Below are 25,132 nucleotides of genomic sequence, written 5' to 3' on the forward strand. Positions count from 1 at the left end.
CCTCCCCAAGTCACTTTTTTTTCCTTCCATTTGTCGACCCTCATTTGTCTCACAGTGAGCGGGAAAAACAAGGCGAGCGAACCCGAGAATGACCTTGAAAGCGTCCCACCTATCAATCAGTCCGTTGCCATGGCGATTGCCGGGAACCCCTTCAACACGCTGGGTCGCAACGTCCTCGTCTCCATGGCATCCTTGGTAAACTCTTCATTTCTTAATCGTTTAGGACTGTTGCCGATTATTAAAGCGTTTTATTTTTTTATTTATTTTTTTAAATGTTTGGAAGTGCACGTGAGCACCTTTATTTGAGACCGTATCCGCTAGTGGTTTGCTTCCCCAACAGGTGAGCTGCGCAGATTCTGATTGATTAGCTGTCAGAGGTGCACATGCGCTTCATCCATCCTGAAAAAAAAAGAAAACACACACACACACACACACACGTGAAAAGCTCACATCTGTGGGAGATGGTATATGGGCAGGCATCGCCATCATAAGTGAACAGGGCTGTCCTCTCTGACAAACGCATCCATCAAGCGTGGCTACAGCAACAGCACAGCCACTCTCTTCCTCTCTCCCACAGATGAATCGGTTCCTTGTATGTTGTTGCAAGAAATACTGTTGTGGAAAAAGTGGTTTTCGCGTGAATGAGCCATCGCTCTGGTATTCGTCACAAAACCAAGCATGGCCGCCAGAGCGCTTGCTCCTCGTTCCCAGACGGTTCACCTTCAAAAGGAATATTTCTGAATCACTCACTCGTTACCGTCGAAGCGGGCTCTTTTTTTTTTTTCTCTCGACGTATAATTTGGAACAAACAGATGACATTTTAGTTTGCATGCTCTAATACGTGATGCTAATTTTGGTGAGCCTCACTCATGACCAGGTTCTAGGTGGGAGACCTGGAGCAGTGGGAGTTTAATGGATGCATTTATCAAAGCTGCCGCACAATGAAGCGGCAGTGGCCGTCTAAAGGGGCGATTCATCATCAAGCCAATGAAGGTAAATTAATCTGCGGTAGATTAAACACCCGCTGAGACGGGGAGGGAAAGCATACCTCGCTAACGCCTGAAAGAGCCGGCCAATCACGCGGGGCTTCATAGAAGCTGGTGGATGATGTACTGTTGGTCAGACTGATGCACTCTGTTATTTGATAATTAGAGGACTGACGGTTACAGATGAGCTTTTGTTGTTAAAGAGCAAGTCACTCCAAATCAACATTTTTTTTTGCTGATAAACTATATAAATGAGTGTCTGATCATGCTGCAGACACGTCTAGTCACTAATTCGGCACTTTAGTGCATCTTAGTTAAAATTTAAATATTCTGCCTAAAACTCAGCGATGCACCGTCGTCAGGTAAAAACTCAGCACTGCATTTGAATTTAAATCTGCCGTTGCTATTGGCTAAGAGGTACACTATGATGTTAGATGGTACATTATGATGTCACAATGTCGTGTGTGTATTTGTTAGCGGCTCCGCCCTCTCGGTCTGCTAGGCAACAGCATTTGTTGCATTTTTCAAACAGTAAGTGGGAGTTGAGTAAGAATCTGGTAGGGGGTGACTTGCTCTTTAACAATGCACGGATTTGTCGTGAACGCATGCGCCGATGCTGCACATTTCTAAATGTTATCGTTTAAATTGGCATCCTTGTCGTTTGATTTTCCCCCAGCAAGGTAAATCCGTCGCTACCCTGGCGGCGGACACGAGTCGCCACCTGTTGGTGTGCTTCCTGTGGGTAATGAAGAACGCTGATAGGAGCCTGATTCAGCGCTGGACTGTGAATATGCATCCATCCCACCTCAATAAGCTGCTGGAGCTCCTCACCATCTGTGTGTCCTGCTTTGAGTACAGGGTCAGCCAGTTGTGTTCTTTGCACCGCTGTCTTGCTTCATGTCGTTTTGCACTGACAAAAGGAGCCTTTCACGAAGGAACGGATTCCAGTTGTGTATCACCTGGACTTGCATGTTTATTGCTGCAGAATTATAAAACGTTGCGTGCTCGGTTTCCCACCTGGCGGTTGTGTGCTTGCAGGGAAAGCAGAGCAGTGACAAAGTGAGCACTCAGGCCTTGCAGAAATCTCAGCAGGTCAAACAGCAGCTGGAGGAAGCCCTGCTGAGAGGAATGGGAGCCCGCGGGGAAATGATGAAACGAGTTGGCGGTAGGACTTTTTTCTCGTTTCCTAAGAGATATTATTTTCTTGTTTAGTTTTTAAAAACAAGAAACCTCCGTGGGGGAGAAGCAACGTGTCTGCTAGTAACGAGAACAGATGTCTTGTCGTCTTTTAGGAGCAAGAGTTGATGGGTTTGGGTTTTTCTTTTAAACAATATTATTGAATAAAGTCTTTCCTTAAAGAGCAAGTCAACCCCTACCAAAGTCTCACTCCACTCCCACTTCATGTTTGAAAAATGCAACAAATGCTGTTGCCTGGCAGACCGAGAGGGCGGAGCCGCTAACAAATACACACACACACACAGGCTCACGACAGCACTGTGACATCATAATGTACGCGTTTACATCATAGCATACCTCTTAGCCAATAGCGGTGGCAGATTTAAATTCAAATATAGTTCAGAGTTTTTACCTGACAACAGCACAACACTGCCAGTTTTAGGCAGAATATTTAAATTTTAACTAAGATGCGCTGAAGTGCCAAATTATTGACGACACGTGTCTGCAGCACGATTAGACACTCGTTTATTTAATTTATCAGCAAAAAAAAAGTTTATTTGGGGGTGACTTGCTCTTTAATGCACGGACACTCCGTCTAGATTGTGTTAAATCCTTTTGATGTCTGTGCTCTCAAAATGATCAACCTCTGACAGGAACTGACAGGACTTTGGGTCAGAGAGAGAACCTTCGCTGGAGGAAGGATCGCACACAGTGGAGACAAACAAACGACAAACAAGATAAGTATGTGGTTTTCTCTGTTTTGTGACTTGTCTCCAAGCATATTGCACTTAAAAAAAAAACTTATTAAATCTTCCTTCAGATCTAAATCTGAATTGGACCAAGAGGCTCTGATAAGTGGGAACTTGGCCACTGAGACAAACCTTATAGTTCTGGACCTTCTGGAGACAATAATACAGGTCAGAGTTCTGTTCTACTGTGACGTATAACTACTCCATAGTCTCTATTTTGATAGTTTTGCAGATGTTTGGAACTCCTTTGTATAGATCTTTCTTTCTTTGGACGCCAGTCTATGTCAGGTGTTGGATGCATTTTTGTTTATTCACTTTTAGCACACGGGTGCAGCTTCAGACTGCTGTTTTGCAGTTCCTCTATGAAAAATTAAAGGCATTCTATGCAACTTAGTCATAGTTTAAAATCATTTTCTTGAGCTCCTATGTGCTAAAATGACCCTTTACAGGGTTAATGAAATGTCATTCAAAAGCCCCAATGCCCCCCTGTTGCTAGAATACCACACTTGCAACTTCAGAGTGGCTGGTCCTTGTTGGACTTAAGCCGGGCGTACACTGTGCGACTTTTTCACTTTATTGAGCCGATTTTCCAGTCGTGCGAGAATCCACGACATCGGGGCGAGTTTTGCGCCGAGCGGTCGTGTAGTGTACAGGGGGTTACGAGAGGCGATTAACACCACGTGACCAGCTGCCGATCAGCAGTCGTGAGGTCGCACGGACTTCTGGCGTGTTTAAAATTTCGCTCGTCCCTCGTGAGGGTATCGCACTGTTGAAGCGGCGCTGCGAGCAGCTGCGACCCAAAACGTATCAGAACCGCTCACGGCGCATGCGCAATCCTGCATCAACGCCGCTCGCTATTTCCCTAATAACACACGCTGTTCGTTTTTATTTCTACACGTTTTTTACTCACAAACATTGTCAAGAAAGTGTGTTTGTCGTGTTCATGTCAAATTAAACTGATCACTAAACACAGATTTACTTTCTTTATTTTGTTTTCCTCATCCAACCCCCATAAATCCCTGCGTGTCCTCCTGCAGCACTCCCGAAGGACAACAGGCAAAACAAGACAAAAAAGTCTGACGTGTTGTGTAAAAACGGCTATTTTTAGCATATTTTTAGGTCCGACGTGTTGCTACCAGACGTACAGTGTGAGCAGTCAGGTCGCATGCGAGAACTGGGTCGTACAGTGTGAGCACATGACTCGTGAGATCTGCTCTGCGAGGAAGTCGTACAGTTTGAGCTGAAGCTGAGTGCTACGAGTGAAAAAGTCGCACAGTGTACGCCCGGCTTTAGTAAAGTGGAGCTGACACGCCTGGTGCTGCAGTCTGCTTCTAGCTCATTTCCTGCATGTTGAACACAGCTGATTTGTCTGATTAAGTGATGAACTGCTCCTGTAGACGCTAATGAAGGCTGAGGAGACATTTCATCGGTTAAATTAAGGTGTAAAGATGAACGCACAGCGATGAGATAGGGTTCACTAACCTGACGCTAGCCAAAACTGCCTATTATCCTTTTAAATGTGTGCCAGGTATATTGAGGAATTAGAAATGAGCTGTACAGACTTTGGGTTTTCAGGATCTCCAGTGTGTTAAAACTGTGTTTCTGAGCTTTTTATATTGTCTCATATTAAAGATAACGGTATCTTATCACAATTTCTGCTTTGAACAAAACAGTAATGTTGACAAAATAGTTAAAGGTATTCAATCTTTGCATAACACACATTCACCATCATAGTTTCAACTTCTATTAGTAAATTATCATAATTTGGAGCCATTAAATTCATTTTTATCTTTCAAAGAAAAATGCTGATGATCAGCTCTTTGTATTTGCCTTTGAAGTTCATTCAGAGTTTCGTTGAGTGCATTAAATATTTAAACAAACCTCTGGTCATCTTTTTACAAAGGCTGTTAAAGTGCAAAAAAAAAAAAAGAAAAATCCAGAAATGTTTATTTTCACCAATAAAATCAAAACCATTCAACCCACCTCGCTCCCTCCCTTCAGGCGGTGCCGCTGGCAGATTGTAAAGACAGCGTCGTTGGTGCAGCATTGAAGGTGTTGCTGCACTCTCTCACCTGTAACCAGAGCTCCACTTTCCTCTTGCACACCTTCAGCACACTGCGATCACTTGTCATCAAGGTAGCGTCATTGAGACATGTCTGTGTGTTTCTTTCCTTTGCTAATATCTCTGAACGTTGACACCTTCGTGCAAACACATCTACCTGAAGTCAGAGCTCTTATTTGTTTGCATGGATGTTGCAAGCCATAATTACTTTTTCCACACATTTGCACATGCCCTGTACATTGGATGGCTGTTTGTGTGCAGTTTGGAGACCTGTTGTTTGAGGAGGAGGCGGAGCAGTGTGCCGACCTGTGCCAGAAGGTGCTCCAGTACTGCAGCAGTCCTGTGGATGAGAACCGGAGTCAGGCCTGCGCCACCCTCTATCTCATCATGAGATACAGCTACAGTAATGCTAATGTGAGTAGCCCCCCCCCCCTCCTCAAAAAAAATGCACACACGCGCAAACACACACAACGATGGGTGTGGGGTTAAATGTCTGTCCCATAACTGGGAGGTTGTGGGATTGAGTCTCTCGCAGTCTGTTGCAGTCGTGTCCTTGGTCAATGACACCTTAACCCGTCTTGCCTGCTGGTGGTGTCCAGAGGGACCAGTGGCGCCAGCGTACGGCAGCTTTGCTTCCATATGTGTGTCCCAGGGCAGCTATGGCTAAATTGTGGCTCATCATCGCCACCGTGTGAATGTGTGTGTGCATGGGTGAATGACTGATTGTGTTGTAAAGTGCCTTGGGGGGTTGTAGAACCCTAGAAGGCAATACTCTCTCTCTCTCTCTCTCTCTCTCTCTCTCTCTCTCTCTCTCTCTCTCTCTCTCTCTCTCTCTCTCTCTCTCTATCTCTCTCTCTATCTCTCTATCTCTATCTCTATCTCTATCTCTATCTCTATCTCTATCTCTCTCTCTCTCTATCTCTCTCTCTCTCTCTCTCTCTCTCTCTCTCTCTCTCTCTCTCTCTCTCTCTCTCTCTCTCTCTCCCCTAGACTTATCTAAACTAAAATTAATTAATTAATTCACACCATACCTCTAAAACAAAGTTTTAGGGTGCTTAGCAGTGTGTGGACCAGTAAAATGTCCACTTATGCTTATAAAGACATGTACACACACACACACACGCATAAATCAAACAAAATCCTGTTCACATGTTCTAGAAACACTCAGATATCATCTGCCCTTGCAAAAGAAATCCTGTTTACATCAAGTTAAATTGAATTCAGGATTTTGGAATGGTTTGGAACACTTTTTCTCATGAAGACCCCCCCCCCCCCCCTTCCAAAAGCTGGGAGTCACTTAGATCTTTATCCCATCTCCTCTGCTCTTCCTCTCCTGCTCAGCTTTAATGTCTTTTCCACGTCTATTTTGAGCGTGCTGCAGAAAGTTCCCTCTGAAAGATGTGTCTCTAAGTGGAGTAGATAGATATGTCACTGTCTGCCTCCCCGTGTTCCTACCCCTCTTTAACTAATGACAGCCACCCCGTGTGTGTGTGTGTGTGTGTGTGTGTGTGTGTGTGTGTGTGTGTGTGTGTGTGTGTGTGTGTGTGTGTGTGTGTGTGTGTGTGTGTGTGTGTGTGTGTGTGTGTGTGTGTGTGTGTGTGTGTGTGTGTGTGTTAAAGTATTTGAGCCTCAAAAGGGGGTAAAAAGCAGGATTTCAGACGGGGGGCCCGGAGAGGAGCAACTCCTGATGGAGATGGAGGAGTGTTTGTAGCAGAAGTGAAGTGGTGATGAAGGGAAATGCAAAAGACGGATCTAAAAGGAGCGGAGGGATAAGCCGGAGCGCCTTGCGCCGCTTCGATTACTTCTGTTGCAGTCGATATTTCCTGTGTTTACATCTGTTTGCCGTAATGAAAGTCGCACGCTCATCTGTGGAGCGTGCTTCCACACTTATACAGTACCGGCGGTTTACAGAGAGTGTTTCCCCGCTGCGTGTCCCACTGTATGTTTGTTTATACGCCGTTTACAGAAGGAGCTGTGATCTGGATTGGCGTAGCAGCCGGATGACTCATTCATCCAGACTTTACTCTCTACCTCTGTCTTTGTTTACGTCTTCATGTCTCTGTCTACCCACGTATTTCTCTTTGTTGAACCTTCTTTAGGTTTGGATTATAGACACACACACACACACACACACACACACACACACACACACACACACACACACACACACACACACACACACACACACACACGTCTCATTCTGGGACAGGAAAAAAGTGTGACAGAGCAAATAAAGGCCCAAAAAAAGGCTTTGTGTTGACTTAAACGATCATTTAGGTTGCATTTATTACACACACACACACACACACACACACACACACACACACACACACACACACACACGCTCTCTCTCTGTTAGAGGGCAGTGATGGGTGGTTAGGCTCTGGCTCCATGCTCAGTTGAACAGAATGGGGCCGTAGAGATGATCCATGGGTGATTATGTCTCTGCTAATGGGAGATCATTTCCCGCTTAGCTGGTCATGCTGGAGACGGATGGGACTTCACACGTACATGGGCACACTTTCTCTCGCACATTTACACCGTCCTCTCTGCAGACGAAGATGGAAGGGTGTTTATCTGGCCCTATTTTCTTGGCCAGGTTGGTTGAAGAGAAGAGAGAGATGGAGAAAGAAGACTTTTGTCTAAGAAGCACATTTTGTCTTCAGATTAATTTACCAAATATCATTTTCAGTTTATTGACCCAGTTCTAACGGCGCTGACTGTAGACAGAGGTCACCGCGACCACTCGGATTACTCTGTGCAGTGTTGGGAGTAACGCGGTACAAAAGTAATTAACTACTGTAATGCATTGCTTTTTGCTGTAAGGTGGTAATGTAAGGCATTACAGGGAAATAAAATGGTAATATTTACTCGGTAAAACAGTCAGTAACACGGTAATTACAATGCATTTTTAAACCCAGAATCAAGATGTTTTTTCCTAAAAATTAAAATTGCGGGAAGCCTGAAAAACGATCCAGTATCCACATATATGACGTCATTTATGGACTCAGCTTTGCGTGCATTCTATGAGCAGAGAGGACGCAGCGGTAACGGCTCAAATACTCCAGCTGCGTCCTGCGCACGGCCGCTGTTATATTCACAAAATCGCTCCACCAAAACAAAGTAATTCGTTTGCGATCGTTTATATCGGCCCATATTCTCTGGTACTTCATGTACTTTTCAGCTGAGTTCATAATCTGTGCCCCGGTGATTTCAACTCATTGCTGCTGGAGCGCAGCACATATTAAGCTTATTTTATTTATATATGTATTTTTTGCATTCGGTAGATCCCTTTGGCTGATCGTTAGAAAGTAGGAAATCAAGGAAACTGTTTTTCTGGAAGATGGAGAAAACATGCAGCATGCAGGAAGGTTAGAGAGAGAAAGGGCCGGAAATTATTCAAATAAAATCAAGAAAACAAAACAAAGTGCTTGAAAAGAAAAAAGTAAGTAGATTTATCACCAATACACATGTTTACCAGTGAAAAGCAATAATATATAAGCATTTAATATTTATACATGTGATAGAATCAGATCACCTCAGAAGTCAGTCCCACATCCAGGGCCGTATCAAGGCATTTGGTGACCAAGGCAAATATAGGCTTGGAGCCCCCACCACCTCACTCCCTGCTCAGTTAATCTAAGATGGCAGCGCGCTGAGTGTACAGATTGTTGTTGCTTTTATTTAATAAACAATCATTTTAAAGCACTGTTATTATATCTGACTGTTTTAACAGCAATCCTAGCTCAGACACCACATCACCTTCCACATATATGTCATGAGCTCACTGAGCGTCACATTACCAGATTCATATTGAAGTTGTTTTGGTGAAAGCAACTTAGAGTAATGCAAAAGTAGTGTAATGCCTTACATTTTAAAATCAGTAATATTGTAATGTAATGAATTACTTTAAAATGAGGGTAACAAGTAATAAATAATGCATTACAGTTTTGAAGTAACTTGCCCAACACTGACTCTGTGCAGCCCAACATGCTACAAGCTGCGACTCTTTGTCTCAAACTCTTCCTGTTGATGCTAAAGTGTAAATCTGTCAGGGTCTATTAAACTGTAGCTCTTTGTGGGGTCAGAACTCATTAGTGACTTTTTGTTCTAAAATCACACAAAGTTTTTATTTTATTATTTGAACACAAGCGCTGATTGAGTTTCACATGCAGACTAAACGTAAGAATAGCCTTCTACCCCTATTTCCTGCATTAGCTGCTGATAGAAAATAGGCCGGGTAATACTCGTGTCGGAAAGGAAGGCTGTATTTATTTAGAGAACATCTCAGATAGCAGAAGCTAAATGTTAGAGTTAGTGACTCCACAACACGTCTGAACTCCTCCAGATTTGTGGTATTTGTGGAGATTAAACATCAATGTTGTGAAGCAAACGGAGGCAGTGGAAGAGTGGTAATGCTGTTGGCCAATCAGAGGCGAGATGAACGAGTATCATGACTTTTAATTAGTAAGACCCTAAATCCTGCCCCTTCCTGCCTCCTTCCCCTCTGGAAAACCTGAAATCGGCGTTCCAGAGCTCTATCCCTCAGTTATTATCTCACAAGGCATTCATTCATACTAGAGACTACTGAAAAAAACGAGTTAGCCTGAAATATTCTCAGTAATTGTATAAGTAACACCTCTTTCCTGCAGGACAAGACAAATAAAAGGAAAAATATGAATATTGTTCTGTAAATAAATCCGAAATGTAAACAGTTGTTTGATGAATGTTTTTTTTTTTTCCCCCCTCAGAACTTTTCAAGAGTGAAGATGCAGGTCACCATGTCCCTGGCCTCCCTGGTGGGCAAATCCTCAGACTTCCAGGAGGAATACCTGAGGCGCTCCCTCCGCACCATCTTGGCCTACGCAGAGGAGGACACCGAGATGCAGAACACTCAAATGCCCTCCCAGGTTCACGCACACCACCGCGCTGATAAACTGCACATTTTATTCCAAGTTTCTATCATAAATTCGTACGTTTGTGTGTGTTTTTAAGGTGGACGAGCTTCTGAGAAACCTCAACAGTATTTTGTCTGACACAGTGAAGATGAGAGAGTTTCAGGAAGATCCGGAGATGCTTATGGACCTCATGTACAGGTGAAAATCTAAAGAGTCTGATATTTATATCACTTCTTTCTGGCCTCAGCCTGCAGTTCACTGATGGTTCTCATTTCTCTGTGGTCCAGGCTGTTTAGCCTCTGTTTGCTGCTCTCACTATGGCAACCATGTGGTAGCAGTTTAGTCGTCTGATCTGGCTTTGTGTATATGCAAATCTAAACAGAGAGCGTGTGTGTGTGCGTGTGTGTGTGTGTGTGTGTGTGGGTGTGTGCGACACCGTAAGGGGAAGCAGTGAGACAAAGAGCATACACGTGTTGTGGATTTAGCAACAGCATTCATTCATGCATCAGTTATCAAGAAAATACTGTTTTAGTTTGGTGATTATCTGTGAGAGAGCTCAATGATTACCTGTCAGCGTCACACTTGCCTTGACATCTACTGAACACACACGTCATTACCAAACACGAATCAGCTGTTGCACTCATTCTCTGGTCTAGTTTCGGGGGGATTTGCTGCATTTTGTTGATGTTGATAGTTCAACAGCGGACTTCTTCGTTCTCAGTCTTTGAGTTTATTTAGAAAAATGTTCATCTTTATGTTTTTAATGCTTTAAGGCAGGGGTGGGCAATCCTGGTCCTCTAGGGCCGCTGTTCAGCAGGTTTTAGTTGTTTCCCTGCTCCAACACACCCGGTTCCTAGATGAATCGCCTGTTCAGCCAACGCATTCTCACACCCAAGGCGTCAAAATATGACGCGTGTGACCAAGCCTCAATATATGACGATTCGGGACGCTCCAGCGCGTCAGGAGACGACGATCAGGGACACGCTGGATCACGTGGGTCCGCTGGCGTCACTGTTTGACGCGCGCGGTCACACGGACATTATTCCACTATTTAACCTTCCCCTCACCCCAATCCTAACCTTAAGGTCCATAAACTGCGACCTTAAGGTTAGGATTGGGGTGAGGGGAAGGTTAAGTAGTTCTAATGTCCGTCTCAGCACCAGCGCCGGATACCGACGCTCTGGGACGCTGCGTCAGCAGTTTGTCCCTGATCGTCCAGGATTTGGGCAGCAGTAGCTCAACAGGTTGATCGGGTTATCCAGTAATCGGAAGGTTGCAGGTTCGATCCCGGCTCCGGACAGAGAATTCTGTTGTTGTGTCCTTGGGCAAGACACTTAACCCACCTTGCCTGCTGGTGGTGGTCGGAGGGACCGGTGGCGCCTGTGCTCGGCAGCCTCGCCTCTGTCAGTGTGCCCCAGGGCTGCTGTGGCTACATCGAAGCTCATCCCCACCAGTGTGTGAATGTGTGTGTGAATGGATGAATGATACACTGTAGTGTAAAGCGCTTTGGAGTCCTTACTCTGAGAGGCGCTATACAAGTGCGGGTCATTTATCATTTTATCATTATCGTCGTCTCCTGACGCGCTGGGGCGTCCCGAATCGTCATATATTGAGGCTTGGTCACACGCGTCATATTTTGACGCCTTAGATGTGAGAATGTGTTGCTTCAGCAGCTCATCAGGCTCTGCAGCAGCCTGTTAATCCCCAGCAGATTCAAACAACTAAAACCTGCTGGACAGCGGCTCTCGAACTCACAGAAAAAATTCTAAATGTACCATTTCTAAAGTTGAATATTATTGTATTGTAAAAAGTTTTTTAAATTTAAATTAATAATATATTTATTTTACTGATGTTTCACTTTCTAGTTTTTTTGTTTTATCCTACTTTATTTTTTAGATTTTTGTTTCTAATTTTTACAGAAATTTCTAGTTTAGGCTGCTTACCAAGACTTTGAGTGTGCACAAGTGATTGAATATGGTTACCCAGGGTCAGCAGTAGCACTGTAAAGGTCACTAATTAGGCTTTAGAACAATACCAGTTGGTTTTCCTAAAGGGGAAAAATGACTGACTACAATAACCTGTCTGAACTTTTACAAGTAGCGTAAATGCAGCTAGACCTGTTCACTTATTCCTACATTTAAAAAAAATTGCATTAGATGAATTGTTTGCACACTTGTGACTATTTATTTGGCCAAGTTGTTCTGAAAAAGATTTAAATCCTAATTAGACTTTGAGATAATTAAATAGTTGGTTATTATGGGAAAATTGATCCCCCCTCTGCTCTGCCTCCAGGATAGCAAAGGGCTACCAGACGTCTCCTGACCTACGTCTGACCTGGCTACAGAATATGGCAGAGAAGCACACCAACAGGAAGTGTTACACCGAGTCGGCCATGTGCCTGGTGCACGCCGCCGCCCTGGTGGCAGAGTATCTCAGCATGCTGGAGGATCACACGTACCTTCCTATTGGAAGCGTCACCTTTCAGGTAAGAATTGAAAAGAAAATAATTCAAGCCGATGCACCGTAGTTATGTCTCACAATGAATTACTTAGGTTTTACCGAATAGAGAAAAGCTTTGCATAGTGAGTCAAAATTACACCACAGATCTCCCAAGGCAGTGAGTGCATGTACATTTGATCGCGTGTGTTGAAAAAGGGGAAAGAATACACTTATTATCAAAACATGGATGGGGTCTCTAGACATCTTTGTTTGACACTGTCCTTTACAGTGTTTCCCAACCTTTTTTGACTCGTGGACCTCTGAGCCGTTTTCTCTTACCATGAGTACCCCCAAACGTGGTGACCATTCTCCAAAAGTAGAACTGATTATTAAATGAAAATAATTTCATTTAATCCCCTTAACACTGAACCACGTCTCACTTCCTGTCTGGCTCAGGTGAATTATTTAACTTTAACAATCCTCATGCAAGGTTCAGACTCCACGAGGAAACTTTCTGGAGCTCTGCAGCTGGATCCCACCACAGCTGTAGTAAATGCTCTGACGTGACTCGATCGTTTCTGGTCCATGTGGAACTGGGTCGTATGCGACTGAGGATTCAGGCTTTAGGCCCTCTCTCAGTAGCAGCTAGCCCTGCTCTGGTTTTTCCTTCATATAGTGTTTCTTAACCCTGGTCCCCAGCACGCCCCTGTCCTACTTCAGGTGTTTCCCTGCTGCCACACACCTAATCTAAATGAATGAGTGACTAACAGGCAGGGGTGGGCAATATAAACGATATAAGGTAGAAACAATATAAAATTGGGTGATGATAGAGTTTTTGGCTATATCGCAATACCGCAATAACACAAGACGTCACTAAGATGTGCACCCTGCTGGCATTGGGGCAACAGAATGAGTGGGCAGAGGAGGCCTATATGCCTCAAGTGGCATATATTTGCCACATGAGGATATTTAAAAGTATGTCATTTTGACATGTTTAAACAGAGGAGAAAATGTATCGCAATATATATCGTTACCGCACATGCTTCAGATTATATCGAAATATAGATTTGAGGCCATATCGTCCAGCCCTACTAACAGGTTTCTGCAGCACTTGATGTCATCCTGAGAAGGCGATGCAGATATGTAAATCAGGTGGGCTGAAGCAGAGACATGGAGAACAAGTAGGACAGACAACGCTTAGTTTATTATTCATTTGGGTAGGAATGGGCCATATGGTTTAAAATCTATATCACAATCAATTTATGTACTTATTTATGTCAGAAGGACAGTTTTTATTAAAAATTGCACATGAATTTCAGAACAAATACTTCTAAAATGTATTAAACATTTAACGTTCATAACTTATTGAAAAAAATGTATTTTTTTTTTTTTTACCAGGGCAATTGTTGTCATTATTTGAGTAATGAAATATAAATTTTTCCACGTACCCCCTGTAATGCACTCACGGACCACCAAGGGTACACGAACCCCTGGTTGAGAATCACTGCTTTAGAAGATGAAAGAGAAAAAGGCAAATCTGCCACCTTGGGAGCACATCACCAGTTAGCCTCCCCAAAATGGAAAACAAAAAGAACAGGCACTTAGAAAACTGAAGGTGTCGTTATTGTTCTGACACACACACACACGCACGCACGCACGCACGCACGCACGCACGCACGAGGCCTCTGTAATGCTAGTACAGGACACTCCAACCAGCAGCAGTCAGCAGGTCATTGATTGGACGATTGTCTAAATGGTTTCTCTTGCCGTTGTAGGACATACCCTTTTGAGCCACGTGATTGATTATTTGATTAAGTGGATAAACTAATTGATTAGCCGACTGATTTTTCTCCTCAGAACATTTCCCCCAATGTGCTCGAGGAGTCGGCTGTGTCGGATGACATCCTGTCGCCAGATGAGGACGGGGTGTGTTCAGGGCGCTACTTCACGGAGAGCGGCCTGGTGGGGTTGTTGGAACAGGCGGCTGAGCTCTTCAACAACGTAAGAGAATGAAACTACACGGATGTGACCGGGATTTAAATCCACATAGTGGCATTTCACTCTTTGGTTGTAACCTGGAAGCAGTGTTAGTTGGGTTCATTGAAATGATCCGGTAGAGCATTCATGTCTGTCTCATGACGTCCGTCTTAAAAAGCAGCTGAAAACTCACCTGGTCAGGCTGGCTTTTGTATGACCTTCTTCACTACTCTCTCCTTATCCTGCTCTCCCCACCTATTCCACCTTCCTCAGGATTTCCCTCTTTCCCTCTTTCCTATTCACTCTCTCTCTCTCTTTCTTTACATTTTTTAATCACAATTGTCTATTTTTGCTTATTTCAAACATATTTTTTGATCATTTTCTAAATTCTTTTTTTATATTTTAAATTTTTTGTGATTTTTATCTTGGGAGGCGCTATAGAATTGATCGTTTCTTCTTCGTCATCAGGGTGGTCTCTATGAAGCGGTGAATGAAGTCTACAAGATCATCATACCGATTCTGGAGGCCCGCAGAGATTTTAGAAAATTGGCCTCTACACATGACAAACTTCATCGAGCCTTTGAAAACATCATCCAGAGGGTAATAACTCAAAGCTCACATCTCCACATGGTTCCTGGTGCTGTTTTTTCCCCTGAGAACTTTGTAGGTTGTATTTATTAAAGTATTTTAAAGCAATAAACCTTCGAAATGTTTAGTTTAAAAGTTCTCCTGCACTATAACAGCTTTTGGCATCATTTACAGGCAAAATGCCTTTCTAATCGAAGCACTTAAAAAGTTATATTTATAATAAAATCTTTTAAAATGGCTTTTGTCATAATTAGAAAAACATGGCATTGGTATCATACCAGTGTAAAATCCCCTTCTTTCCCTCCAGGGCCATAAGAGGATGTTCGGAACGTATTTCCGTGTGGGATTTTACGGGGCCAAATTCGGCGACCTGGACGAGCGGGAATTTATTTACAAGGAGCCCGGCATCACACATTTACCCGAGATATCACACAGGCTGGAGGTAGGAGACATGAAAGCAGTAGTATTGATGAACTGGAACGGCGGGGGAGGATGGTACCGTGTGCCGGCTGAGACTGATGAAATCTGATAATGGAGAACCTTTGAATGAGGAAAATGACAGTGTGCAAAGCTAGCAATTATACATCTGTTTCTAGTGAGTTTTATTGGAGCGTGGAAACATCATTTGCATGCTAGAATTGATTCCTTCCAGCGCAGGCATCGGGAATTCATCTAAGCACTTGAATATTTAGCAATTGAAGAAGGATTCTCAAAAAGCAGTGATGAAACACGTACATGTGTTTAGTATGCGTTGTGTAAGGACGGTGTGAGCACTAATGAAAATATCCTCTCTAAGAACTTCTACAGTCAGTGTTTTGGAGATGACACCCTGGTGATGATCAAGGATTCTGCACCAGTGAACAGAAACCAACTCAACCCCAACAAGGTCAGTAATTCGTGCAAGTTCATGAACATGAAAAGGTTTTAAATCGCCCTTAACTCGCTTGCAGTTTGAGTCCAAGCACTCAGACTTTCTTGTAATCTTTTAAATTGTTATTGATGAAACATTTTCCACCTTTTCTGGTTTATTTTTATTCATTTAAATCCAGTTAGAATTTTTTTTTACTCCTTTCAATTTCCTGCTCTTGTCCATGACCGTTCAGTGTTTGCTTGAAAAATTAATAAAGTGGACTAATTGAGGACAAAAGATCACTTTTGCTTATGCCACTAACATCACTTATTTTTGCATTATTTATTCATTAGGAGCAACAAGGGTTATAAAATAATGCAAATGAAAAATATAATTAAAGTAACAATATTTATTTTAAGCTAAACATACCATATTTTAGTTTAGTAGCTTTTTTCCAGAGTTGCTAAGTGCATTCTTCAAAATGAAATGGGAACTAAAATAGGATCTAACTTGCTGTTGCCGTTGCATGGTGGCGTAGTGGTTAGCACTGTTGCCTCGCAACACGAAGGTCGCAGGTTCGAAACTCAGCTGTGGCCTTTCTGCGTGGAGTTGCGTGTTCTCCCCATGCGTGCGTGGGTTTTCTCCGGGTACTCCGGTTTCCCCCACAGATCACAACATGCCCTATAGGTAAAAAAAAAGAAAAAGAAAAATTGTAAGTCGCTTTGGGTAAAAGCGTCTGCTAAGCACATAAACATAAACATAAAATTGAAATTCAAACTTACGAGAAATTCTGACTCCATGTTAGCAAAATGAACAGAAATGAGGGATGACTCAAGATTTTTTGCACAATATTCCTTGCTGCGACATTAACAATAAAACAAACAATTAATGACATTAAATAAATATAGTGGATCTGTTTGGTTCGTTCTTCATTTAAAAAAAAATTTTTTTGCATCGACTTTGCTCTGAAAACGATGGTATTATATAATTAGATGTAGAGATTTAGTTGAAAACCTGAAAAGAAGATGAAACGATGCTCAAACGTTGTTGTACCACTCCGAATGATTTGGGTATTTAGAGGCTTTAAGGATCAGTTTAAACAAACTCAGATTTAATTTTTAATTTAATTTTTTTAACCAAAAATCTAGTTTTATGACTTTGGAAGAAATCAAAATGAATGAACCACTGCTCCTCTCCAGGCATACATCCAGATCACTTATGTAGAGCCGTACTTTGATGACTACGAGATGAAAGACCGTCTTACAAACTTTGAGAAGAACTTCAACCTGCGGTGCTTCATGTACACCACGCCCTTCACCAAGAGTGGACGGCCTCGGGGTGAGCTCAATGAGCAGTACAAGAGGAAGACCATCCTCACCACCATGCACGCCTTCCCTTATGTCAAAACACGCATCAATGTCATCCAGAAGGAGGAGGTCAGTGGGTCATCCAGCTGCTTTGTAAGAGTTATCTTTTGATGATGGCAGCAATAAATTCTAACTGTTTATTTCTCTCTCTTTCTCCAGTTTGATCTCACGCCTATCGAGGTGGCCATAGAGGACATGCAGAAGAAGACTAGGGAGCTTGCAGTTGCCACACACAGAGAGCAACCAGATGCTAAGATGCTACAGATGCTGCTACAAGGCTCTGTGGGGGCCACTGTTAACCAGGTTAATGAGCAATGCAGATTTTTGAAGTGTAAATTACCGTATTTTCCGGAGTATAAGTTGCTCCGGAGATTAAGTCGCACCAGCCATAAAATGTATAAAGAAGAAAAAAAACATATATAAGTCGCACTGGACTATAAGTCGCATTTTGGGGGGAAATTTTATTATTTTTCTTACAAAATCTGAGACCAAGCATTTCACATTGCAAGACAAGTACCGGTAACAGTAACAGAATAAACAATCAGGGCGCAGCAGCATGCCACAGGCTGCAGCAGGTGATGGCGGTGTTTGAAACCCACCCAGCGGGGCAGAGGAGCTGAAACCAGGACCGGAGTGGCCCGCAGTAGCGCGCATCGGTCTCCAGCAGGTGATGGAGGGGCAGGGGAGCTCATTCCTGGTCCAGAGCCGGCCCGCAGCAGCGTGGTATACATACTTTGGTGTATAAGTCACTTTGGTATATAAGTCGCAGGACCAGCCAGACTAGGAAAAAATGTGCGACTTATAGTCCGGAAAATACGGTACTTAAAACACAGTCGATCAGTCTGAGTTTCACAGGCAGAACATTAAAATAGCTTTCACCCCCCTTTTCTTCCATTAGCTGCAAAAAGAAAATAGACAGAGAAACGCTCAGGTTGGAAAAAGCCACACAGATTTACATCACTCTGTAACATTTGAATTCAGGGATTCACACACCTTAGCTCGCAAACCCGGAAGGCTGAATCTATTTAGTGTCCAGGAGAGAGCAGAGCACAACTAGGTGAGTAGAAGCAAACCATTAGTATTAGCAACTCTACAGTGTAGTATAGTGATGCAATAAATGCTCCTTTATTCATTTTCTGCTGTGGGAAAAAAACGCCCACGCTCATGTTACATGATGTAGAATTTAGCAGGAGCAAAGTGGAGCAGAATACAGCAGGATTTGGAGTCTTATTTCCTGATATTCTGACGTATCGCCTCTGATTGGCCGACAGAAACGCAACTCTACCACTTGCTATCTACTTAGCAACGTTTTTGTTTTATTTCCACAAATAACACAAGCCTAAAGGAATTCTGCTGTGTGGCGGAGTTGCTAATGCTAGCAGTTAGCTTCTACTAGCTTAGATGTGCTCTGCTCTCTCCTGGATGCTAAATCAACAACAGCCTTCCTGTTTATAACCGAGATGGGCAAGTCCATAAAGGCTAACTTTCAGTGTGATGTAAGCTAATGCAGGAAATAGGTGTAGAAGACCATTTTCATGTTCATCCTGCAAGTAAAACTCAGAGTGATCGTATTTAAAAACTAACAAGTGAAATTGTTTCTCAGTGAACTTGGTCTTTAAAATAACAAATGTATGTCTTATTTAAGGAATTAATCCACCTTTATGCTGATGTCTGCCTGCTTCCGTATGTGACTTGAAATGACCCCAGATGTTCCTCTAAAACGACACATTTTGTTACCCTACCTTTCCAGAAAACAACAAAGTTCACATCGATTTATGTTCTCACGTACATAATTTCCATTGTAGTCGCAGCGTACAGGTGGGAGAGAAGACAGCGATCTCACATCAAAGCCTTCAGCGTATCTGTAACCCCAACCCTTCCTTTGGCTTTCCTCCTTGATTCAGTTAAAACGTCAATTCGTGGCCCGCCCTTCCTTTCATGTCCCGCCGCATGGCGTGCTGAGCCGGAGGTCTCTTTGATCTGATGGCTTCCAGGTTCTGCCAGCATGGAGAATGTTAGAGTAATGACAAAGCTAGTTTTAACGTCTCCGCTTCCTCCCTCCCATGCTTTTTCTCCCAGCGTCTAATCTGACAGCTCCCTCGCGCTGACTTGATGGTTGTATACATAACCCAAATGCTCAGCAGCTTCGTAAACATATAACTCCGGACTGTAATCAGCGCAGGAGGCTGCTTTTCTGTGTGTGGGTCGGCAGCTCAGGCCCAAAGAACTGAGGCCCATGCCCGATGCGTTTACGATGCTAATCAGTGCTGTTTAACCGCTCCTGTCGTGATGCAGGCATTGTGCGAGCGTGCTGTGGTTTTATGATGAATGTAAGTTAGGATAACAAGGTTTCAAGCTGGGTAAATGGCAGCTAAATGGTGTCTGAATGCAGGCTTGGAGGTGACGTTAGCCATCCAGGTCACTAGTCATGCCTCCTTTGATCTGATCTCTTCCCCCATATTCCAGTTATGCATCTTGACTCCTAGCTGCCACAGACTTTTAGTTTGCAAGTCCTTTCCTCCCTTCTCTAAACGAGGAGCATTCTCATCCCTTCTTTTGTTCAAATACTCCCAAGCACTTCCGCTCCTTCCTTCCTCTGCAGCGATTTAGCTTTCTCTTTCTTCCTCTCTCTAACTCCGACCCTTTGTGCTGGTCTCCCTTCCTCCTTTCCTTGCAACTGTTGCAGGGCCCGTTGGAGGTGGCCCAGGTCTTCCTGAATGAGATCCCCGCGGACCCCAAGCTCTTCCGCCATCACAACAAGCTGCGCTTGTGTTTCAAAGAGTTCATAATGAGGTAAGACATGATCAAAGGATCACCAGGTGGTGACTCAAACGATGACAGAATCATGCAAAGATATGTTTGTGAGAAAAAAGCATCATAAAAATATTGTGAACATTTTTATAATGCGCAGGAAGCTTGAAGCTCACCAGCTAGTTTTTATTCATTAGATTTGCATTTCTCCTTCTGTTACCATGGCACATGCTCAGCAGGTGGAAATACAGAATAAGTCTTCAAAGATACTTTTCTTAAAATAACCTTTTTAGTACATAATTTTGTGTTTTTACAACACCTGACTTGGAGGGGGTAATAACTTTTTCATGTTTTTAAATAATTTTCTTGAGCCATTATGTACTAAAATGACCCTTTACAGGGTAATGAAATGTCACTCAGATCCCCACCGCACCCTGTGGCCAGAATATCGCACTTGCAACTTCAGAGTGCCGGTCCGGTCACTGTTGGACATGCCTGGCACAGGAGTCTGCTTCTAGCAGGTTTCCTGCACGTTTTAGATGGTGAACACAGTTGATTTGTTTGATCAACACATTCTCACTCCCAGCGCTTCAAAAACAAACGCTTGGTCAGCCACCCTCCGCGTCAGACCCCTGATGCCAAAAGTGCCCTTTTTCGTCACTTATGTGCGAAACGGGGTTTTTCCCCTTTTCTGACTGCAGATCCCAGTGCAGCGTAAAACTGACACAATGGGATGTCCGCTGATGTGGCACCGAGCCAGCTCATTTAACCACACCTAAACCTTAACGTTTTGCCATTTATAACCTTCCCCTCACTCCTATCCTAACCTTAACCCTCTTGCTACCTAAAACGTTACTCTCACTGTGATCAAGCGTTTGTTTCCCATGCATTCTGACTGTGAGTTTTCGTATTTGCCGCCCAAGGGGAACGTTAGAACATACCATCTGGCAAGGGGGAGGTTACAAGTACCCTCTACGTTTAACCTCCACCTTGGTAGCAAAAACCTCCCCCTCGCGTTGCCTCGGTCCAAACCCGACCAATGACGAGGCGGCTCCCGCCGTTCACTTCATAGAGCCGGCTTTTAGAGCGACCGACACATCACTAACGTGTTAGCTAGCAAGATGGTTAAGGTTAGGATAGGGGTGAGGGGGAGGTTAAATAACAAGAGGATAAGGTTAGGGTGAGGTACAATGAGCTCGTTTGGTGCCCTGGCTGCGGACATCCCATCGCGTCAGTTTTACACTGCATTGGGATCTGCAGTCAGAAAAGGGAAAAAACCCTTTTCGCACATAAGTGACGAAAAAGAGCACTTTTTGCGTCAGGGGTCTGATGCGGAGGGTGGCTGACCAAGCGTTTGTTTTTGATGCGCTGGGAGTGAGAATGTGTTGGTTTGATTTAGTGATAATTCCCTCCTGCAGACACTAATGAAGGCTGATGAATCGTTTCCGTTGTTAGATTAAGGTGAAGTTATTAATTTCACATTTGCTTTCACTTCACAGGCACTAGGGGGTGCTAAAAGCAAATCAAAACAGCCTAGTATTCCTTTAAGGTGCTTGGCGGGGGAGGTTCAAGACTAACATTAGTTACAGTTGTTTCACGCACAATACAATAGCTTTCAATAAGTTTTTAAACAATTTAGCGATTAAAAACTCTGATATCTTACTTATCCATTGAAGTAACAACATGGATGTATATAACCTCTTTTCAACTAATTTATGTTCTTTAGTTCCACATCTTGCATTAGGCTAAATTATCACACAAAATCAAAACATATTAAGTCTCTTTCCCCAGCAGGGGGGCCATGAGGGGGTCCAAGCTTGCTGTTTGGGTGGCACTGACCCACCCTGGACCCGTTCTAGAACCGCCCTGGTTGTTGATGTACCAGTTGTTAAAGGAACTTCATTGACTTATCAGAGACAGAAGTAGGAGGTGTATTGGCTGCTTGGAGCAGTCAGTAGCACTACCCCCTTGCAAGAAGGTTGCAGGTTTAAATCTGGGCTGCAGCATTTCAGCATCAAATTATCACGTTTAGGTTAATTTGTCTGCAAAATAATCAAAATGCAAAACATAAAAAAAAATTGTTTTCTTTTAATTTCATTCATCTGCAAATCATCTTGAAGATTATAACTTTACATTAAAGTTATTTGTGTTTTATTATACTCTGAAAAGACATGGTTCGAGTGATTTTATGCAGACATTGTGGCCGTTTGTTTGTATTTATAAGTTTTGGACTGCGCACACTCATCTCCTGGATATGTGCTGCTGTTTTCCTCCAAAAGGTGGTTTCCATTTCCTAAATCGCATGTCACATTTCAGCTGCCTTAATTGCTACAAGCAGGATGGCAAATATTTACTATAATTTCAGAGGAAAGGTTTATTTTATATCCTAAATCAAGATCCTGGCAATGCAGCACTTTGTGCAAGAGCCTTCTCAACAGTGACATCCTAAACGATGGATGGATGGATGGATGGATGGATGGATGGATGGATGGATGGATGGATGTCAAGTTGAATTAGGTGTAATTTACATGTTCACGGTTCAAATGGACTTTAAGAAATCTCAAACTTTTAAATCTTCAAATATCAAAAATATTTGATACCTATATAAATATTTTAAAGTTGTATAATAAACTCATTTAAATATATAGATATCTGTAAAACACGCGAAACTGCAAACAAAATCCCATGCAAAGAACAGGTAGAAACTAACCAGCCTATTTTTAATATATATATATATATATATATATATATATATTATATATATATATATATATATATATTATATATATATATATATATATATATATATATATATATATATATATATATATATATATATTATATATCATAACTCAAAATCGTGTTTCTGCAGAAAAGTCAAAGCTGTTTTATTGCATCTCCCTAATGGATCTTAAAAGCAGCCACTTGTTCTAACTTGCACATCTATAATGTGTAATTGCACAGATTAAGTGTGTTTGGAGGGGTTTTATTGCTCTGCCTGACTGTCTTGGGCTTTTGTGTCTCTGTTTGTGAACTTTGGTATTCACAAGCTGCATTTTTAGTCTCTTTCAAAACCATAATTCATCAGTTTCTCATAAAACGCTGCAGTTTGAAGGTTAAAGGTGAAAGCTGAAATGACAAAATTACACCTTTTTGAGATGCTGTTTTACAAATAGTGGAGTTGTTGTGCAACATGACCACCTACACACTTATAGAGGTTTATTTGAATATAAAGACACAATTACCTTAATTTCACGTCAATTTATAGGAGAAAATGCACTAAAATATGTATATGCTCATTGAAAAAAGCCATTACCACCATATTATCAGACTTTTAAATATTAGCAGATGTTTTGCGACTGTAGTGCCATTCCTGCTTTTGTCCCATGAGAATTTTGATAAATGCTACAAAACACTGCAGTTTCCATGTTACCTTCATTAAAAGCTAAGAGATCAACTCAGACATGTGTTTGTGATCAGTGCCTTCTCTCTAATTGCCTACAGAAACCTCTGCATGTCGGCCATTGTGCATGTCATGGACTGTGGGGGAGAAGCTATACTGGCCTTCTACTTAGCAGTCAGTAGCTTCCTGTTTATGTTGCAGAATAAGACAGTGCTTTGTTATGAATGGAAACTGAATATTGTAGCTGTTAGTCTGTCATTTCACTGAGCTTTTGGTCGTTTACAGCATGACTTACACCACAGCTGAGGAAAATAATCCAATCAGCACATGCACAGACCATCTGAGACCATGGTTCTCGACCGGAAAAGGGTGGCTTGCCAGCTCTGGGTCGGGGGAGAGGTCCTACCTCAAGTGGAGGAGTTTAAGTATCTCGGGGTCTTGTTCACGAGTGAGGGTAGGAGGGATCAGGAGATCGACAGGCGGATTGGTTCAGCGTCTGCAGTGATGCGGACGCTGAGCCGATCTGTCATGGTGAAGAGGGAGCTGAACCAGAAAGCCAGGCTCTCGATTTACCGGTCGATCTACGTCCCAATCCTCACCTATGGTCATGAGCTTTGGGTAATGACCGAAAGAACGAGATCGCGGATACAAGCGGCCGAAATGAGTTTCCTCCGTAGGGTGGCCGGGCTCAGCCTTAGAGATAGGGTAAGGAGCTCGGACATTTGGGAGGGACTCGGAGTAGAACCGCTGCTCTTCCGGATCGAAAGGAGTCAGTTGAGGTGGTTTGGGCATCTGGTCAGGATGCCTCCTGGACGCCTCCCTGGAGAGGTGTTTTGGGCATGTCCTGCCGGCAGGAGGCCCCCGGGTCAACCCAGGACACATTGGAGAGGTTACATCTCCAATCTGGTCCAGGAACGCCTTGGGGTCCTGCCGGAGGAGCTGCTGGAGGTGGCCGGGGAGAGGGCGGTCTGGAGCTCCCTAGTTGGGATGCTGCCCCCGCGACCCGGACCCGGATAAGCGGAGGAAGACGACAACGACGACAAATTGGAAATTCATTGAGGGACAAAAATTCTAATTTAGTGAAAAATTGAAGCTCCTTTTAACTTTTAAGTTTATGAATTAAAAACAAAAATTGGCACTGAATCAATTACTTGCTTGTCTTGTAGGTGTGGCGAGGCAGTGGAGAAGAATAAACACTTGATCGCATCTGACCAGAAGGAGTACCAACATGAGCTGAAGAAGAACTACAACCGCCTGAGAGAGAGCTTGAGGCCGATGTTGGAGAGGAAGATCCCCGAGCTCTATAAACCCATCATTAGGCCTCGGCTGGAGAACAGGTAAGCAGCGCCGCTGAGGTAAACAGCCTTACTCTGAAAGGTCAAGTAGAACTCATTTGGCATTTGTTGACACTGTCTTTGTCAAAGTGCACATAAAATACCACTAATGTAGTTTCATGTGTATTCCACTAAATTCAGTTTATTTATAAAGCATCAGTTCACAACACAAGACATCTCAAACCATCAAATACAAATTAGATTGGTCCAGATTCAGGCTAATAGATGGTAGTAGAATTTTGAGGCTTTCATGAATAGTAAGATCGTTAATGAGTAATTTTTGTGACTTGTGCACATAAAATGCCAGCTGTTAGTACCCTGACAAGCCATCCTATATATGTGAATATTAAGTCTGGCAAAGACCCAGTAACAGCGCTCAGTCATGGGGAGGGGTCTATGGTTGTCTTTCAAGCTATCTCCACATGGCTCTTGTGTCAGGGGGTTTAAGGTTTTTGGCATCTGTCTGATTGATCCCGGTGGCTGCCTGGTGGGATCTGAGTCCCTAGGCTCTGTTGGGTCCCCGGCGGGGCTGGTCGCCCCTGGGACCTGGGT

The 25,132-nt window shown here is 43.2% G+C and overlaps 1 protein-coding gene across 6 annotated transcripts in view; it reads left to right on the forward strand.

Annotated features, from left to right (window-relative positions):
• Positions 1 to 25,132, forward strand: part of dock8 (dedicator of cytokinesis 8) — a 147,038-nt gene that overhangs the window by 119,657 nt on the left and 2,249 nt on the right. For all 6 annotated transcript variants that reach the window (XM_070546140.1, XM_015972847.3, XM_015972848.3 and 3 more), the window contains 18 exons: positions 56 to 195; positions 1,663 to 1,845; positions 2,025 to 2,151; positions 2,816 to 2,903; positions 2,983 to 3,079; positions 4,913 to 5,047; positions 5,235 to 5,387; positions 9,725 to 9,883; positions 9,969 to 10,069; positions 12,164 to 12,356; positions 14,168 to 14,311; positions 14,756 to 14,887; positions 15,183 to 15,317; positions 15,672 to 15,761; positions 16,925 to 17,161; positions 17,252 to 17,395; positions 19,779 to 19,885; positions 24,413 to 24,583. In XM_070546140.1, coding sequence (XP_070402241.1) covers positions 56 to 195; positions 1,663 to 1,845; positions 2,025 to 2,151; positions 2,816 to 2,903; positions 2,983 to 3,079; positions 4,913 to 5,047; positions 5,235 to 5,387; positions 9,725 to 9,883; positions 9,969 to 10,069; positions 12,164 to 12,356; positions 14,168 to 14,311; positions 14,756 to 14,887; positions 15,183 to 15,317; positions 15,672 to 15,761; positions 16,925 to 17,161; positions 17,252 to 17,395; positions 19,779 to 19,885; positions 24,413 to 24,583 — 2,536 coding nt within the window. The remainder of the gene's footprint in view (positions 1 to 55; positions 196 to 1,662; positions 1,846 to 2,024; positions 2,152 to 2,815; positions 2,904 to 2,982; positions 3,080 to 4,912; positions 5,048 to 5,234; positions 5,388 to 9,724; positions 9,884 to 9,968; positions 10,070 to 12,163; positions 12,357 to 14,167; positions 14,312 to 14,755; positions 14,888 to 15,182; positions 15,318 to 15,671; positions 15,762 to 16,924; positions 17,162 to 17,251; positions 17,396 to 19,778; positions 19,886 to 24,412; positions 24,584 to 25,132) is intronic.

Source organism: Nothobranchius furzeri, chromosome 17 (genome assembly GCF_043380555.1).
Source record: "Nothobranchius furzeri strain GRZ-AD chromosome 17, NfurGRZ-RIMD1, whole genome shotgun sequence".
Classification (NCBI taxonomy): domain Eukaryota; kingdom Metazoa; phylum Chordata; class Actinopteri; order Cyprinodontiformes; family Nothobranchiidae; genus Nothobranchius; species Nothobranchius furzeri.